Source organism: Solanum lycopersicum, chromosome 2 (genome assembly GCF_036512215.1).
Source record: "Solanum lycopersicum chromosome 2, SLM_r2.1".
Taxonomy (NCBI): domain Eukaryota; kingdom Viridiplantae; phylum Streptophyta; class Magnoliopsida; order Solanales; family Solanaceae; genus Solanum; species Solanum lycopersicum.
In genome coordinates, this window is record NC_090801.1 from 57,191,530 (window position 1) to 57,211,311 (window position 19,782).

The 19,782-nt window shown below is 35.4% G+C and overlaps 1 protein-coding gene across 1 annotated transcript; it reads right to left on the bottom strand.

Moving 5' to 3' along the window:
- Nucleotides 1-738: 738 nt before the first annotated feature.
- On the bottom strand, nucleotides 739-19,141 carry LOC101255062 (alpha,alpha-trehalose-phosphate synthase [UDP-forming] 1-like). The gene is made up of 20 exons (XM_010318582.4): nucleotides 19,066-19,141; nucleotides 18,718-18,759; nucleotides 17,492-17,879; nucleotides 17,207-17,304; nucleotides 16,609-16,997; nucleotides 15,754-15,868; nucleotides 15,521-15,622; nucleotides 14,718-14,868; nucleotides 12,638-12,726; nucleotides 8,295-8,343; nucleotides 7,707-7,807; nucleotides 6,493-6,680; nucleotides 5,862-5,979; nucleotides 4,400-4,576; nucleotides 4,209-4,331; nucleotides 4,037-4,124; nucleotides 3,795-3,925; nucleotides 3,615-3,713; nucleotides 1,423-1,843; nucleotides 739-995 (listed from the first exon to the last, which is right to left on the bottom strand). Exons 2-19 carry the CDS (start codon nucleotides 18,757-18,759, stop codon nucleotides 1,460-1,462), a joined length of 2,832 nt encoding a protein of 943 aa, XP_010316884.1. The 5' UTR covers nucleotides 19,066-19,141; the 3' UTR covers nucleotides 739-995; nucleotides 1,423-1,459.
- Nucleotides 19,142-19,782: the final 641 nt, after the last annotated feature.

Sequence of the window (19,782 nt, forward strand, 5' to 3'; positions counted from 1 at the left end):
GAATAGTAACTATTTCTTTCTCTGTTCCTTTGTTCTTTTTTCTATCCCTCTTGTTGTTTGTTTTCAATTACCATTTCTGCGTTGCAGATTTCTCTCCTGTAATTATTTATTGTTGCCTATAATTTGTTGCAATTTTTAGGAGATTTTATACATACATTCGTTTCCATCCACCTTTGATATAATGTGAATTTTGATTTTACAAATTTAGAAACAATAATCTTTTTTTTAATTATTATTATGAAAAGATCATGACATAATTACTAAAGCACATCAGTTTGAAGCTGAATGATATAGTAGCTTCTCATATTATTATTAGAAAAGAAATCACCTAATATTTTTACGCCTCCACTGAAAATTGTACTTGTGTAGTATCATAGTTCTCAACCAACTTCATTACCAATAGGTCATTACTTTTGTGCATAAACCAAGACTAACATAAGGGAGAATGCTAACATGAAATTAGGATCCAATGCTTTTTGTAATCTCAAAGTCAAGACAGAAGGCTTCACATCGTAATTAACCAAGTACAGGAACCTAGCTAGTCCAGTAATTATCCTTCAAAAAAGTCACTTACAAGGTAAACAAACATCACTATAATGTATAATCACTTTACCAACTTATATAGTAATGCATTTTCTGCTTCCAGAGTTTATGAAAATAAGTCAGTCAGATGCACTGTGCACAAAAACCAATTCTGGAAAGAACAATTACCTTGAAGGAAACACTACCATAAGGGAATTAAAAAGAGAGGCATATGGTTTTTATTAAACAACTAAAAGGAAAGCGTTTACAAGCAAATCCCACGAAACCTAGGACATTTATTCTACTAAAGTTACTACAAGAACATTTCGGTTTATTAATATGCTACTCTTTGCAAGTACAAACATGGTCCATCAGTTGTTAAATGAAGGCACTAGTACTATATCCCTCCCTGTGTCTATTTGCACGTAGATGTGAAGCAGCATCAGCAGTCACCCTAGCCACGGCTTGAAAGCCTACAGAGTTTTAGCATATCAAATGAGCTATGATCAAAAGAGCAGATACATAGTTGTAGTTAGTACCATCCACGTTTCAATACTTTATTGACAAACCATAAGCTAAACTCAGCAAGCAAGCTCTAAAAAGCATTGTAGCGCAGTATTAATTTGGTTGGTATCAGCAGCTCAGATGTGGTCACATTTGTTCTATGTCAAATACTCAAGTTTAAGGCTGAACTGTATCGTATTACAACACATTGGAGATCTTTCTTTATTCAGAAAACAAATTCTCAAATTAGTCAACCTAGTGTGCAGGTTTCTTGAATGTACTTTCATATATCAATATGATCGATATATTGTTTTAACTACAATGATATACTAAATAAGCCCAAGATATTTAGTCACGAGGTAAACAGTAACTGAAATGAGTAAAGTATGAATGTACCTCAAATAGTAGAATTCTACGTGTACAAAGAACAAGCTCAGCAAGATGAATTATTGGCCATATCTATCAATAGAGACACAACATCAGCTGATGAACCAAGAAGGTATCTGGCAAGAGAGCAGCTTCTACCAACTGCGCAAGAGAAGTAGTTATCAGCTTTGAGGTCAAGAACTGATGACCCTTCATGGACTGTCATTCTATCACGAAACAAGGACCACCAATTTGCATTTTCATTACTGCCAGCTTTCTTGTCTATGGTTGAAGCCTGCTGGCCAACTTTGCAACTAGCTGGCCGGTGCCCACTTTTACCAGCTGGATGATTTGCAGTACTTCTATTAAGATGGCTAGCTATCTTGGTTCTCATAGTTGGTGCTTGTACTTGAGAAAGGTCTGGGTCGAAAAATGAATAAATATCTTCATCCTGAGAGACAACAGTTTATTGCAAGCTAAGTGTCCATGAAGAAATTAACTACATAAGAGAGAAGACAAGAACCACCAGTGTACCTAAATGAATGAGTGATATATAACATTTTTTTCATTAGCAACATTCAAAGATGGAGCAAAATGAAGCTACTAGCGGTGAGTTCTGGTGAGGCCCTAGAAAAAGCTTCTAGAGAAGCGGATGGAAATAATAAAAGCTAACCTGCAAAGTTGCCTAGAGTCCCAGGGAGAGGAAGGTTCAGGACTATAAGATGGGTGTTATTAAAAACCATCACTCCGTCACTTAAATTGATGGGGCAACGCAAAGCAGTGGATTATCGCTTCATGGTGAAGCCGTGGGCTTCATAGAAGTTTACGCCTCAAACAATGACGCCCAAATGATCCCAACAAGTGTTCGATTCTTTGAATCTCAAATTCAGCAAGACTTGAGCAAGTGACCACCTCTCCCTCTGAGATAGAGGGATAACTTATCTAGTATTAACTGGGCTACTAATGAAACAATGCTTGGAACCTTATACAGAACCAAACTAATGATTTGACCTTTACCAAGTATCACCAATCACCTAACCTTAAGAAAATTGTTTTTTATTTCAATGGAAGTACCAGGTGGCACTGATGCAGAATTTCCCTTGAAAGAACGCTAAGCCAGAGCTAGGAAAGACCATCAAGGACGAGCTAAGGGAAGAATATTTTGCCTAATTTTATTGTAGATATCTTCATCTTTCTGTTGCATCAACCAGTAACAGTATTTCCATTTTGGAGCATCACTTCAGCTTTAAGCTTTAGTTTAGCTATCCCTTCTTTTATATTCCTTAATTGTTCAAAAGATCCATCAAGGAAGATATTTAAGAGAAGACTAATTTCATAATAGTGTCTGAGATTTCTACAAACATCCGGACACTGATGTTGTAATGTGAATATGCAAGCAAAAATTTCCTCGGTTATTTGAAGCAGTATTTGAGATGAGCTTCAGAATTTCTTGCAAGTTTGAATGCAGCAAAGGACCTCATGAAACTATTGGGAAGCACTAAGCCTTTAGACCAAAACCAGGCCTCAGTAAGAAGGAGCGAGTTTCCTGTACCAAACAACTTGAATAACCAAACTAGTACTCACTCCATCCCATTTTCTACGACCTGCCCTGACTTTTAAGCAGTTTAAGAGAAACATTTGAATGAGAGTTACTACAAGGGAGTTCAGTATATATGTCAAATGCTAATTGAAAGATGTGAGAAGATATCAAGATGTTGCATCAAATACAAAGTAATAGTGAAGTAGAATTATAAAAAGAATACTCAGTATTACTATGGTGGAAGCCAACATTTAAGAGGTTGTATATTTGTTGAATGAGCTAAAATAGAACATAAGTAAAACAAAATAGGATCAAGTAATAATTAAACTGAATAACTACTACAATGTCCAGGTAGCTGTATAGAACTGAAGAAAACACATGAGCATGTTCATATTATTTTCTCGTTCTCAATTAGCAAAGCTCTGACCAAGCCATATAAAAGCAAGCACATTTATGTAAGAACATCTTCTTAAGATGGAATTTGGCACATAGTCCAACCATATAAACCATGCCAAATTATATGATGCACAAAAATTTTAGGTCAAAGTGGATTTCCTATATTGCAATTTAACAGCTCAAGTATTCAGGCCGCTAAAGCATATGCAGTTGGCCAAAAATTTCATCCATGTGGATCTTCTAACCGTAAATTCAGGATTAGTCCAAGATAAAATGAAAAACACACCTTTGCCAGAAAGTGCCCTATGCATAAAACATAATCAATTGGTGTCTTCACGTCATTGTTGTGCACTATTTCTCCCAAAATACGATCAATTGCTGCCCCCTGTACAAAAACAAGCTGCTTAAGAAAATAATAAACATACCGCAAAATGACATTCTAATTTCTAGGAACACCAGAACAGACCTTCGTAACACCAACTGCTCGAACCTCAACAGATCGACTACCCTGGACTACCTCTACTGAAGCATTTGAAATTGGGCCTGTCCACAGATGTTGCAAAAGATCTTTGGATTGAAGTTTTCCAAACTCAATATCTGCATGCTCAGAACCCACTAACAGAATTAGGAGACTGAAACCACAGATAAACATAAGGCTGTTTAGTTGCTAATTGAAGATGGACCTAAATTGGGTATGGAATTAATGACCTGTATATTTATAGTTCCAAACAAGTGAGGTCTCACGAAGCTCAAAATGAGAACGGGGTGTCCTCTCAGTGAAATACTCAAATACATGCTGAAACAAAGAAGATAGACTTAGATTTCACAAAACTTTACAAACTTCAGACAGTTTTCCAAGCTTAAAAATTCAGTGCTTCACCTTTACGCTGTCAACCCAATCCATACTTAGATTTTCAGGCATCGTAGTCATCCAATTCCCCCCTGTTTGTCGCAAAAACATTCCATGTTCAGCAGCCAACCACATCCTATATTCTCCAAAATTCTGTGAAAGAAGTCAGTAAACGAACAAAAATGCTGATAGAAAGACAGTAACTTATGAAAGTAGGACACCTCATCAAGAACGTTTCGGTCACTTCCACTGAGGACAACTATTGTTGTCTTTGGGTCATTACAAAGTGTTCTTAGAGGTTCTTTTAAATCTGGATGCAACTTAAGCTCCATTTCTTTTAGTTGATCAATCCTTCTTCCCTGGGCATCCACTGGCTCTGTTAATGTGGCATTGAAACCCTAAATTACAGAAAATGACAGTCAAAACTAAGTTTTTCCTATTAGGAAAACTGTAAGTAGCTTATCACCTGTCTGCATCATATAGATATTCAATGTTTTTGGAACTATAGCAAGGATATCCAAAGCACACAGTAAATGAGATAAATAGCTTAGAGCAAACAAAATACAGTAAGTTGGACATTTGCTTGATTACTCATCTCTGATACAGTCCTCCTCTTTCAACAGGCTCAAATAGACTATCTATAAATTAATAAGGTATATTACACATCACGCTGAAGTAGTGCATGTATTCCACTTTTAAATCGAAGGAACAGTAGAGATTAAGTGGATGCACTGAAGGAAAAATAACTTCTTTACTAAAAAATTCATGGCAAAAGCTGGCAGAACTTTTCGTGTGTGACGAAGGCCAAAAGCTATTTTTGAAAGCAAAAGTGTCACTTGCAGAAAACAGAAACAACAGAACTACCTTGTACTCAGTTAATTGCATAGGTTGGTGAGATATGGTAACAGAGAAAGAAAATATAACATCCTAGTGCAAGAACTCTTCAAATTCATAATATTATGGAACAGCATCTTGTGTACCCTTTCAGGAATAGTTTCCAAAGACCACATAATCCTTTTGATATTACAAACATTCGATGGATATATAACAGCATAACAAACATTTGATGGACATAATAACAGTATAATTTTATCAAAAGACATATTTTGACAAAAGCCAGCTCAGCACCTTATGTTAAAATATAGCACACACTCCATTCTCGGTTGGTTGGGATGTCATAGTAGTAAGGAGATATAAGATGAACGAGTGCAACAGTAATGAATAAATGACAGGATACGGAGACATCAGTTTCTAGTTAAAATATTTATCTGTTTAATCGTTCCATTTACTCCTTTGGAATTTATGAACTGAAAGCCAAACAAATGGTGTAAAATGCAATTGAAATTACATCCAAGCAAAGTGAACCCTAGAAATTGGCAGACGAGCAGCTACAATAGCTTCAGCATGAGCTGCTGCCCGTATATGGAAATATTTAATGGCAAAACTCATCGTTCTCAACCATTTTCTGATTTTATGAATTTTCTTTCGATAGAATGTAGAATTTAGCAGCAGTGTCATACTGCAAAAATTTCCTGGTTGTTAATCCTTTTGAGTTGACACCAAAATACTAAGACCATAATTAAAAAAAAAAAACGATAATTTAATTACGGTTGAAATTACGATTTTACAGTAGTTAAGTGCAAATATGCATTTTTATAATTTTGGTGAAGGCAAAAAGGATACCAATATAAGCAATCGATTATTAGATTGCAAGTAGCGCTCAATAGCCACTTCGGAGGGAAGTTGAGGTGGAATATGTCTAGTCCTCAGTTGAGCTTCAACAACTGTATCATTGAGTTCGCTACATGGAAAAAAATAATAGCGTAAGATTGCACTAAAATTGAAGTTGGGTAAAAGTAGTTAAAAGAACGTCTGAGCAAACTGTTGTCTTGTGACCGCTTCTTGATATCCTTATTGATTAGACTTCCAAAAAAAAGTGTGTCGAAAAAACATAATTTAGTAAATAAAAGAGATCTCTCTCAATAGCTTAAGTTTTTAGATGAGATGGAGACACACTTCAACATGGTATCAAAGCAGGCAAATATCCTAGGTTTGAACACCATCTATTATCAAAAAAATTCATGTGCTTGGCTCATAACAAAAGATCAAGCCTACACATTTGGAGGTCGTGTTGATTTAGTAAACAAAAGTGTGCTCCAACTTAAGCTTTTAGATGAGATGGTTACCTGCTTCAACACCGTGATAAACATAATATGGAACCTAAACAGGGATCCTTTGTTATCAAGAATATAAAGATAAGGAGTCTAAATTATAAAAAGACCTACTTCCGTACTTCGGTTCATTAAGGACATACCTTACAAAAGTTTCAGCCCATTCCTGGGATGTGTGAGTGGTAACATGCAAGAAGTTATGCTGATGTCGTTTTTCTCTTTCATTTGCAGACATTGTTAGAGCATAACCAATTGAAGACGCAAGTTCAGTAATGTTCCATGGGTTCACCAAAATAGCTCCAGCACCAAGAGACTGTGCTGCACCTGCAAACTGTAATTAAGAAAATATTATGAAAGAATGTGCCGCTCAAATCATTTGCATAGCACGTCTACTGGTCCAGTAACAATCTGATAATTAGAAAACAATACTTAGAAGGAGAAGAGTTTATCTAAGGAATATGATGCAAGTTCCCTTCCTGAATCAAATTCCAACGGACTTCTGAATTCTAGCATTTAATATAAACTTGCATAAATAAGTTGAAGTGGATATAAAAGCAACAAAATAGACTATCATATTTGCCTTTTAGCATGTTGAGGTATACTTATTATCAACACTAGATGGGCCATTTGCAGTACTATCCCGTATCTTCTTAGGCATAACATAAGATTTCCATTGGAGCTACTTGGCTATTAAGACCATTGTTGGGAAGATGGGCATAGTGACCAACTTAATCCAACACGAGACAAACCTTTTGCTACTATCTCTGTATCTTCTTAGGCATAACATTAAGATTTCCGTTGGAGCTACTTTACTCCTAAGACCATTGTTGGGAAGATGGGCACAGTGACCAACTTAACCCCAAAACAAGCAAAATCAAATAAAGAGACTACACCATCATGCACTTCATCAAAGTGGGATTTTACCAACCCCTGTACCTTCCGTGCACACTCAAAGCTGGGCATAAATATTGCCCTTTAACTTGGCTTCATTTCACATTTTTGCCCTCCAACTTTGTGCCTGCACAAGTAGGCACGAAAATAACATTTGATTTCTCATCATATTCCCTGTGAGATTCGATACTCAACCCCGTTGGGTTTTATATGTGACGATGACCACCTATGCTATTTCAGTTGGTGTAATTTGGGTGTATCAACATGTCTGACCGCACATTAAGTAACCCAAGATCAAGGATGGGTTTTGCTTAGATTTGTGAGTTGAAAAAATAAACCTAAGACCTAACTTAATTCGAAAAGCTAGCTCAAGTGGTGTAATTAGGTCACATGCTTAACCGATATAGGATTCTGAAAAACGTTACTAGTGAAATCATATTGAAAAGAAGAAGAGAGAATTGTGTACCTCACTTAGAATTAAGACTCCTTTCTTGGATGCTTGGCAGGCCACAAATTCGTAGCTGACAAGATTCATCCCATCTCTTAAAGATGTAACTAAAGCAACATCTAAAAATTTCCAAAACAAAGAAAAAGTGAGAAAAGGACTGAGAAGTAAATTGAGGAACAAAAAGCAATTAAAACTTACAAATACAATCAAAACATCATAAAATTGGTAGTATTAATTAAAATAGAATTAAAATGTTACAAAAAAAGCAATTATTATGTGCCACACGCAAAAGATATACCAACTTGTCCTTTCTAGTTTATAAAGATAATTTTTCTTGGTGAGCCATGTAGTTTCTCTTTTGTCCTCTACATATGTGTATGTGCAAGTAGTATCATTCATGGACATAGTTTGTTCAAATGTTGAGAAGGAAAATCCGTGAGGATGTATTTGTTTTCCTTTTTGCCCTTCCGTATGTCTGCCCTTACTCTATCACTATCAGAAGAGCTCAAATATGTTTTTCACCCTCTAACCATATTAAACTTGTTTCCAGTATAATGTATAGGGAGATAAGAGACAATATACTTGTAAAGGAATAAGAATAAGTACCAGTGACGGCATAAAGTGCGCATAGTGCAGGAAAATCAAGAGAACGATCCTGTAAGTATAGAGTTGAAAGGATTAGAATCTTCACAGGGTTACAACAATCACTCGTAAAGCACCATGGGAATAATGAGAAGAGTAACAAAATAGGCAGAAATTAGAACAAGAAACAGCAAACACCACTATTTTGTAAAGAACCTTTGAAGGATTCACGAACTGGTTCTGAAACTCAAAAATTCACCATTCAGTTTATTTAAGTGTAAAGAGGAAGATCCTTGTTTCATAGATAGTTGGCTTGATTCTTGAGGCCATAGCATCACATGTAGTCAATGCTTCAGCAGCCTAACACCATCTTGGTGTACATCAATAAATTTCAGTTTACTTGACCCCAAAAAATATTTTAAAAATAAACAAAATATCCTCTAGAAGAAAACAAAATGTCTCATAGAAATCAACCATTACCCTTTCATTTTCAAAATCACTTTTACTTGTTATCCACCACTTCATCTAAACACCTCATGAGCTAGCATTTGGAGTAGAGTAAGGCCCAACATCCATCTCTCAAAGTATTCAAGCAACAACAGTGAAATTAAAACTTAATGTTGGTATTGTCAGTTTGACCCAATTCCCTGACCACCAATCTCAGGCACTAGGCTATTAATTTATACACTTAGAGAAAAGTAATTGACAGACTCCGTCAACACAAAAAAGCTTTCTTAGGAAAATGACGCACTGAAAATCTATTCAGAAGCTTTCTACTTCTAACAGAATAGATTAAGAAAGACAAACATAGTCCCGGTTCAAGAGCTATATATTTTCGAACTATAGTACTATAGAAACCAAAGAAAACACAGAAGAACCAAACCTTCAGTATAATGGGCAATCATTTTGATTAAGACAAAACGAGAATTGAAAGAAAGCAAATGAGAACGCCATTCAAAGAAGATATGATTGATGGATCCCTTCAGGCAGAATGCTGCAACAGCAAAATAATTCAGCCTACTTTAATCTTTTTGATAAGTAAAGCAATGTCAAATGTGGGGCTTTCCTTTGAATGCAGTAGTAAAAATTAGGAGTAATATTTTCTTCTTTGTTGCATCCATTTCAGAAATCAAGTAGGCAGTAACAACCTGATGCCTCAATGCAGCGGCTGATCTAGGATCAAATTTGATTTTCTTTGAGTATATATACCGAAATGACCCCCCTTGACACAACTCAAATGCTTGTCTCAGTGGTCAAGGGGGTTCAAAATTCCCCCAAGGTCGCGGGATCAATTCTCGATCTGCACTATATTTCCCATCTTCTTGGTCACTGTAGTATAGTGATTGCCTACCAATTATTTACTTTTTCTTTTTATTTACTGTAAATTATAATTCAACTCAAAATCTTAATATTTACTGCCTATCCTCACCTTAATTCCATTATCAATCAGGCACGCTCAACAATGTCAATATGTTACACAAGTTAGATGACATTTGTCACAAAAGGGAAATTGTCTTAGAAAGAACCTCTCACTCACATTTAACTTTTGACAAGGAACATGTATTTATTCATCTATGAGTTCTAATTTGTTGTTATCATACAGACTACTAATATTATCCTAAAACCGTAATGTCTCTTTTCTTAGCTTCTCACTTACGTAATTAACCAACTTTAAATAGACATCACCTTTCGATTCAGCAAAATACTTTGGACATCCCAAACGTAGATATGAATTTCAAGTATATCACTTTATAACCTGCAGTTAGTTTTAAACTAGGTTCCGAAAGAGAGGACAAAATTGTGAACTTTATCTTCCTTATTTTGGGCGTTCCGCACAAATTTGACGAACTTTGGGTGAAGGCCATAGATATTGCTATAGATATTTATGGAAAGATCTAAGATTTCTAATGAAAATTATGTGCTTTCATGCCTATGATAAGAAAATTTCATTTTCTGAAGATGCAATCTTTACTCCCTCCTTTCCTTTTTAAGTGATTTTCTAGCATTTTAAATGTGTTTCAAAATAAGTAATCTTTAAGAAATCAAAATATTCTTTAATTCTCAAATGTACTCTTGTTTAAAAAACACAAGAAATTTTAAACAGGGTTGATAAAGCAGGACTTTAGTAAGAAGAAATTTTAAAAGGGACATGACAAGGCGAATTAAAATTGGGCGGGTAAAGGTTAGTCTTATCATTCGCCACCCCGCCTTATTTATCATCCTGCAATATGTTTTGTATTAGCTTTATGTTTTGAACCCACATGATAAAAATCTTGTCTCCAACACTGCCTCAATGTAGCTAGTATGTGAAGCACGGAGACTATACTTAGAGGATTTGAAAAATGTAGCATTATCGGATAGAGCTTGTGAGTGTATTTATCAAGCAGAAAGCTGTAGCATTACAAGCTTTGCAAAACAAGCTTCTTAACCTTAACATACCAAACATTGGGTGCAATAATTTAGTTTAGTCCAATCAAGATTGCACGCAAAAGAGTTAACCAAGAGTTAAGTCTTCAAGATAAGGAAATTCCTAGTTTTGTCCTTTACTTTATATGCAAATTAAGTACTCCTACAATTTAGAAGAAGACAAATGAGTGTACTCGCAGCTACTCCTATATGACAATAAATCTTAATAAATTATTTATCCTAAACTACTTGAATGACTTATCACGAGTTAAACAGTATCCTTTTGCATCTGCTGCAAGAAATGTTTTTATTTCCATCAGAATGTCAGGTACCTGTTTAGGATCCAAAAAATCAGGATTTCATACCAGTGGACTAAGTCACTTTATTCTCATTACTCGAACCCGAAACCTCAGATTAAACATAAAAGAGTATTACTTTTGGTAAAGAATGGGGTCTTTCTAACTGTTAGAGTGGGTTAGAGAGTCCCATATTGGTTGGAGAATCGACGAATGGTCTACTTATATGGACTTAGACAATCCTCTCCTCATGAGCTAACTTTTGGGGTTGAGTTAGACTCAAGTTCCATATCTTTACACAGTATTAGAGTCAGGCCCGTCCCTGTTTGGGCTCCCAGTCCAAGCTCGAGAAAGGGGTGTCAGAGTCCCACATTGGTTGAGAAGGACCAGTGATCTGCTACTATGGACTTGGGCAATCTTTTGATTGAGTTAGGCCCATGTCATATTTTACACAAACCAACTCAAAATATCATGTAAATCATTTCTTCTAAGTTATATGATTTATGAGTTATAAATGATGAAGATCTTCATTATGTGTAGCTATATTTCGGTTATTACAATTTCCAGCAGAAGTAAAATTGTCATGGTGTTTCCACCTTAACATTCAAAATTCCCATCTCTCATGTCCAACTCTACATTTTTATAACAGTGGCATCCATGTAACTAACCACTGGCTATCAGCTACTTCCACTAACACAAGCACTTGTTAACTCTACTCATCGAGGCTTAAATAATTGCGAAGAAATCACCTAGCGTCTTTTGTCTAGTCACCGTGATTTCCACCCACTTCATTAGCACCCATAGGTGCTGCACGATTGTACATATCACCCAAGACAGACGTAAATATTCATGCTAATTAGGTGAGTATTGATGCCAATAGGAAGGGTATGGCAGTCCAAATTCACTGTGAGTAACCTGGTGCTGAGAGTAAGTGGCAAGGGATGAAAGGAAAGAGATTTGCTTCAAGGAAATCAATCTCCCACTTTAACCTTATTAAGTAAATACTCGACATTTTTGGCAAGTGACTAGTTTCTCAATTGTATTGTTTCAGGATCACATTGTAAAATTATTAAAACTTGTGGAAAGTACTCAATGTTCTGATAAAATTCTTCTAACTCGCATCAGAGGATTCAAAATAGTTTCTCCAAGACCTTTATTATTAGATCTTTTATATATTTTTTTTAGCCTTTAGCATTCGATCATTATGATTTAGTGTTAAAATGGGAAAGAGAGACTAAACCATTTCTTATAATTATAAAAATATAAACAACAGAGGATTCAAAACAGGAAGCAGATACCCTCACTAATATTGGCTCTAACAGAGACAAGGTCAAATGGTATCAAGCTACATGGAGAGGAATCCTCTCAAACATCTTGATTGCTCCTGTAACATTATGAATTTCCCTAGGATTAAAAATATGGTCATGTCCATATCAACCAAGTTTTTGAGGAGATTAGGTTTTATGTCCCCCTCCTGAATGTATTCACTTTTTGGATATTAATTTCCAAGGTAGGGGTCTTAGCCAACCTTTACAGCTAAAAAGGAGTAATTCTCAAATGCAGAAGAATCATATGAAATTAACAAACTAAAACAAGCTGCACCAAGTTATACATATCCATTAATATTAACAATTTATTCATATTATTAAGTAACAAGAGACAGACCAAATGATGGATTGGGACAGCTGTTAGAGTTCCAAATCTTCCATTGATGCGTCCCACAATTTCATGTACTTGACACGTCAGTTTTTGATCTGTCCAACAAGTTAAAAGAGGAAACCACTAACAATCAGAGAGAGTAATCACATCATGGATGTCAAAAATTTAACCAATGACAAGGCTTCAAGGGCAATAATATCTCTTAATACCGATACACTGATTTTGTGTGTAGCTTTACAAAGTTAAGCTTAAATATCAGAAGATTGGAATAATCTTTTTCAATGATAATTTCACGATACTTCAATTATAACTTCAGAAACTCTCACTAACAATAAATGATTCAATACAAAAAAAATAAATCTTGAAAATTTTATTAACAATTGTGCTTAGAGACGTTAATTTTTCTACTTAGATTTTTTTATAAATATTCAGAATTCACTATTTAACTCGGTCCGTGTGAGCTTACTCACAGTGCCGGTCCTAATCTCAGATAAAAGAGGAGGATTGGGGTAGGCTAGCCAGCATAAAACAAGCCAGCTTCATGATGAATCCTCGAAATACAGACAGCATTAGGACATACTCAGCATGAGATGAGTTTAAATGGGGTAACATGATCATTGAGGATTCATATAGTGGATCCCAACTGGTTTGTGACTGAGACATAGTTGTAATTGTAGAAATCCACCATTTCCAACTTCGAAACCTCAGCAAATAATAGGTTAACACCTATCTGTCTTCTCCTAAGTACTATACTTGGCTTACCACCACGATTCAAACTCATGATGTATCTTGCCATCAACATTACTCCTGTGAAAACAGATCTTCTCCTTCATTCAGTAAACTCAAATCTGTCATGACAGTCTTCACAGACGTGAACATCAAATTTTGTACTTCATCATTGTTAAACTAAACGCTAATTTACTATAATGCGTATTTTTTTCCACTAGACAAAAGATGTCAGATCAGAAGATCTCTTCACATGAAATGAAAGCAGAAGGTGAAAAGGCTAAGAAGATGTTGTTAGAAGCGGCAGAAGGTTGCAATCTGGATCGAGGAGAAATGGGAGAGTGGAGAGGATAAGAGAGAGAGACTAAGGGGGCATAATCTTAGAGAAGATTAGAAAGATACAACGCTTCTAGCAGAACCTGTTGAATCCATCCCATTTTTTAGTCAACTTTAGCTATTCAATTGGTACAAGCAATTGTTAAAAAGGAATAGTAATTGAAGTTGAAAATAAAAGATTTGGTAGTTGGTAAATTGGTAAGATTTGCAACCATTCTCGACTTTGCTATGTTTACATATGTGATTAGTGACATAGACATGGTTTTATCCTTCTATAAATAGAGCATTCTTGCTCATTTGTAGAACACACCAAGTTAGAGAGAAAAACCATTTTGAGAGCAATGTGAGGTATTCCATAGACTATACCAGAAAATAGTCTGTGAAGAAAAATAGAGTGTGAGCGATATTTTAGTAAGACGGAAACCAAAAGAGTGTTGTTCTTTTTGAGTGTGTAGTAGTCACTTTGAGTATTGTATTCGTGACTACACAGTGTAAAATTCCTTACTATAGTAATATCAATTGCTCCTCTTGGCCCGTGGTTTTTTCCCTTATTCAGAAGGGTTTTCACGTAAAATTCTTGGTGTCGTTATTTTCCCATTTTATTTCCATTACTTTTACCATATATATTTTTGTGCTCGTCCGCGTTTTCCCAACAGAACCATCAGGATTCTAAAGAGGAAGAGCTTTTGCCTTAAGAAGTTTTTAAGGATCTTTTGTTGCAGTTGGTAAAGTTCAAATGCACTAAACTGGTCTCAATCTCAGGATTATGTGCTTGCATATCACAATCCAAAAACATCAACATTGTCTCCTTTCTCTCTCTTTCCAGATGTTCTTGACAACTAGCAGTATTTTCCTTCACAAAAATCTACAAGTCACTAAAATCAGGTTCTTAAACCAACAGCTCAAATTGATCTGTAAAATCCATATGTTTCTTGTCCTGGTCAGGGATACATGATCAAATAGTAGACATAAATTATGTGCTTTAATTAAACAACAGACATAAGTATGATGCCAAGGAACATACACTCGGGGACATCTGTCCTGGTTGGGACTGCAATTTGTAGCAAAACTACCTTGTCACGCCAGTCTGGGTTCTCTTCAAGGAACTTCTCAAATGCCAATATTTTTTGGGGAATTCCCTTTATCATATCCAACCGATCAACGCCCAGCATGACCTGTTGCAATTAATGAATATTTAATCAAAAATTGATAAAGAAGTTAATTTAGGTTGCCATTTTTTCTTCTCGTCAGTTTTCTTCCTTTATTCTGTCTTCCCATCTATTTTATAGATGTTCATCTAACTTCTGTTTTTTTTAGTTTATACTAGGACACGTCATTAAACCAAAGAAATTAGAAAAAGAATTACAGTATTAATTGCACAAAGATTTAAGTAAAATTAAAGACAACCTTCATCTGCACAATTAAGGTGTAAGGCAGCTCTATTTGTGATAATAACCAAACTAAGACACAATGGGGATAAAATATTTGTTTTGGCATTTTTTATATATGTCCTTTTCATATTTTTTTGGAGTTTTCACAAGGAAGCATACATTGAAAGTGTTGCGCTGAGGGTGACAGAAAATTTCAGGGGTGAACTAATTAAGGCATCCCATGTTTCGAGCTACACTGATTGAATGATGCGATCATTCTGCACCATGGTTATCTAAAGGGATTTATACTGGAACAAACCTTAAGTGTTGCACTGAGGGTGACAGAAAATTTCAGGGGTGAACTAATTAAGGCATCCCACGTTTCGAGCTACACTGATTGAATGATGCAGATCATTCTGCGTCATGGTTATCTAAAGGGATTTATACTGGAACAAACCTTTCTTCCAGCAAATCTTTCTTGCAGTTCTTTGATATGGTACTTGACCGCAGGAAGTTCAAGAGCTCTAATGAATCGATCAGAATCTATCCCAATAGGAAACTGTTCATCCAAAGGATCCAGTCAATGTGTCTACCATAACCTTTTGCAAAAGAGGGAACTTGACTCAAGTGCAAGTGATGAAAAAGAAAAAATATAAAAGATTTTAGGCTATTAATAAATGATTCATATACCGCAGCTACACGTGTTAGCTGTCCTTGGTCCTCTACTCCTTCAGGTGTGCCCTCAAGCCCAAGAATGCGAGTGCAAGCACTAACAAAATGTCTTGCATAATCATAAGTGTGGAAGCTGGAGACAAGATAAAAAAGACAAAGCCTGAGTCAGCTAAACTATTAATATACGGAAGAACACTCCAAATCTTCTTAAAGAAAGATTATGAAGGACGAAATCATCATAGTTGACAAAACAGTCATGGATTCTAAATAAGCTGAATTTCGTGCTTCTAATGAAGCACTTATCCGCCTACTAAATTTACTGGTAGTATTTGAAAACACAAGACCTTCGTTTCCCTAAGAAATGCTTCTCAGACCCCCATTTATGCATCACTATCACAACGATAAGAATTTTCCATCTTAAGCCTCTCGAGGCAAAAAAACATGAACAGTTTGCTTTTCTTAACAATGCCTTTCATTCTCAACTCATTACTTTGTCACTTATTATTTTACCACAGTATTTGCTCACTATATGATGAACACTCCCCCCAATAATAGGCATTGACTAAAATGGCTGCTTACACTAATCTACACGTTCACCGACAATCTTGTTATGTTCTGTATCCTTAAGACTGCTCATAATCTTTTCCTGAAGACTCATTTAAGGTCTAACATCTCTTGGTAGTTGGTACAACACCACCAAGAACATTCCTTGGTACAAGAGGTAAGCATCTCGTGTGCTTTTTCTACGTTGGCTTGTCCACTTCATTACTCCCATCGTCTTACTTGCCATAATTTCAAAGTTATAATTGTTTGCAATATCTCAGAAATTTATAACATGTTAGAAGTATTATGAATTGAGATAAGTGGACTGACCCAACTAAATCAGCAGCAAGTACAGCTCTCAGCAGCTCCGATCGAGATGGCAGTGTCCTGTGAATTTCAGATGAAGGAAAAGGTGTGTGAAGAAACCAACCAACTTTCATTTCACTATTATACTCTTTAAGGCATTTCGGTAGAAACATCAGGTGGTAATCATGGCACCAAACAATATCACCCTCTTGATAATGCTTATTGACGACATCAGCAAACATCTGGTTTGCCTCCTTGTATGCAGCAAACTGAGACTGGAAGCTGCGGGTCGTTGCAAGACGGTCTTCTTGCGGAAGTGGGAGATAATGGAAAAGAGGCCATAGAATGTTATTACAATAACCATTGTAATATTGGTGAACAAGTTCTTGATCAAGAAAAACTGGAATGCACCTCTGCAACCACATCAAAGTTCAACCTTTTATCATAGTAGTTAATAATGATCATAAGTTAGATAGAGCATCTAGGTAAGATCTTTTAGATGAAGTCAAGTGTTTTATTAATGTTGTTGTGATAGATGGTACACGGAAGTGGAGGCTCTAGACATATCACTTTGTTGACAAGTGCTACATCAAGAATTTAAAATGGTGCCTATTTTACAAACCTTTTCAGCCAGAGCTTCAGTAAGTGATCTCTGACCAATTTCATCAGTTACATTCACCCCAGCCCACCCGATCCAATTTGCTTCAAACTCATTGACACCTTTAACAAAATAAGAAGGCATCAATTAGCACACATACCAGAGATAAGAACCCCACTGAAGCTCAAATGTAGTAGATAAGTTAAGAAAATAAGGAAATGAACAATGCTAACATAGAAAAAGAAAATATCAACAGCAAAATTCGCTAGTCATGTTTTTTTATATAAAGCATTATATTTTTTGGCTTACCCAACAGAGCACTAACTAGACCTCCTACACTAACTTCTAGATTCCATGAATCCTCGCCTTTCCTAACAGCTGAAACAGGCAACCGATTTGCCACAACCAATAATCTCTGTCTTTGTAACCGCCCATCTTGCCTCTCGAAGCCATTAGCAAGGGATGATCCTGCAAATCCTTCAATAAGCTCTCCCTCTCGGACCCTTCTATCTCCATCTGATAGACAGAATTCATTTCCATTTCCAAAAACATTTGAGTCTCTGTTGCCATCTCTTACGCCTTCATTTGCATTTTGAGACTTGCTTGACTTTCTTAGTTCCCTTTCTCTTAAGAGCCTTTCCAATCTAGATGGAACAGTAGAATCATAACTATTCTTGATTCCAGATGTTTGTAGGATCTGTATTTGAATTGAATTAGTACAAAACATGAATCATATGATGCATTTATTTATTCACAAAGCAGGTCATCTTCACAAAAACATCACAACACTCTGTCAGATGATGCACTTATGAAAAAACAACTTTTTTCTATCACTTAAAAGAATGAACAAATTCCATATTGATCAAACAGGACAATGTGACAAGTTACAGCATAGTACATTTCTCGAGTTAACAGTGACAGTATAAAACTCATTCAAGTATAAGGAAACTAACTTAAAGTTGTGAGCTTCAAGGAATTTACCATTGCTTTGATAGCAAAATAAGGCTGAACTGGCTAATGACTAATCAGACAAATGCACAAGGCACCCAAATATCATCCAAAAAGGGGAAAGAATCATTCACACAAGAACCAATTGTTCACAAAAATTGAAGTTAAAAAATAAAGAAAAATAACTTCTTATATATACAAACCAATCAAACAGAAACACAGAGATTAAGTATATACATTTCATGAGAGCAAGTTTATTGCATGGAATACTTTCCAAGAAAAAAAAGAAAAGAACTAATCTTTACAATAATTTGTTTCCTTTAGTAATGAAACAGTAATTTCCTACAATATTACTAACTCATAGCATGAATGCACAACAACATATCAATCTCAATTCTTCCTAAAAGTGAAGTTCTTGAAAGAAAAAAAAAATCAATATATCCATATTAGACCAAGAATAACATTATACAGTTCTTGAAAAAAAAAACTCATACAGAAATCAAGAACACCCCATAAAAAAAAACTCAATGCATAAGAACAAGAATGGGCAATAAAACTAAAAGGGGGGATTGGATTTTAAAGAGTACCAAATTGTTCTGAGAAATGTGGGTATCTTCAATCGACTCCATCTTCAGCAGCGTCAATCCCAATAAGAATAATAATAATAAAGACCCAAATGAGAAATTGGGATTTAGAAGTGTAAAGCAGGCAGTCCATATAGAGACAGGAGAAGCAAGTTGTCAACAATTTGTACGTATGTAAGGAGGGAGGGAGGAAAAATGTGAAAAATTACAGAAAAGAAAAATGGAGGAAAGGAACAAAGAGGGGTTTCGTCAAATTACAGAAAATCCAAACCCTTTGAAGAGAGTGAAAAGATAGAAGAAAGCGTTTGTGAGGAACACGGGTTTCTTCGCCATGCAATGCAAGATGCGCACCTGTTTTTCTCCTTTGTTGGCACCCCAACGGTACTACACAAAAAGCTTCTTTTTTAATCACATAGGGACTCAACTCTTCAACTCTCAACAAACCTTTAAAATAAAATCACAAATATTTTCAAATATAGTAAAATCATATTTTCTAAAAAATAATGTAGTATAAATTGTGATTATGAAAGTGTTAAATGGTAATGTAAACCTTTTTTTCACTCTTGTTAGGAGAGCAATCACGTTATTAATAAAGTATGATATTGTTTGTTTTGGATAAAGCGTAAATATTTTTTGAAATAAAAAAATTTACAACATTTAGAAATCGTGTATTTTAGTATAGTTTCTCAATCTTTTAACTCAATGTCACATTCTGTTTGTCTACACAATAATCACCCCTTTGAACTAAGTTTCATGTGGCTCATTATCATAATCCACGAGTCGATTTTTTAAAAATTTATTGTGTCATAACCACATCACTCGAGTATCTTTTAGCAATAGACGTTTGCAATTAGTTTTTTCGTCGAGTCCTATGATTTGTCATCGTCATATTCTTCCTGTTAAACCTAGACTTTAATATTAGTAATTGTGTTCTTTTAGCTCAAAGATATTCTCAACAATGTATTATATTGTTCAATTTGGATAAAAATGCACAAATTTTCCCAAGAATCTCATACGCTTGAAAGGTTTGATAGATTATGTATCTTACGGTTTAGCTTTTCAATCTTT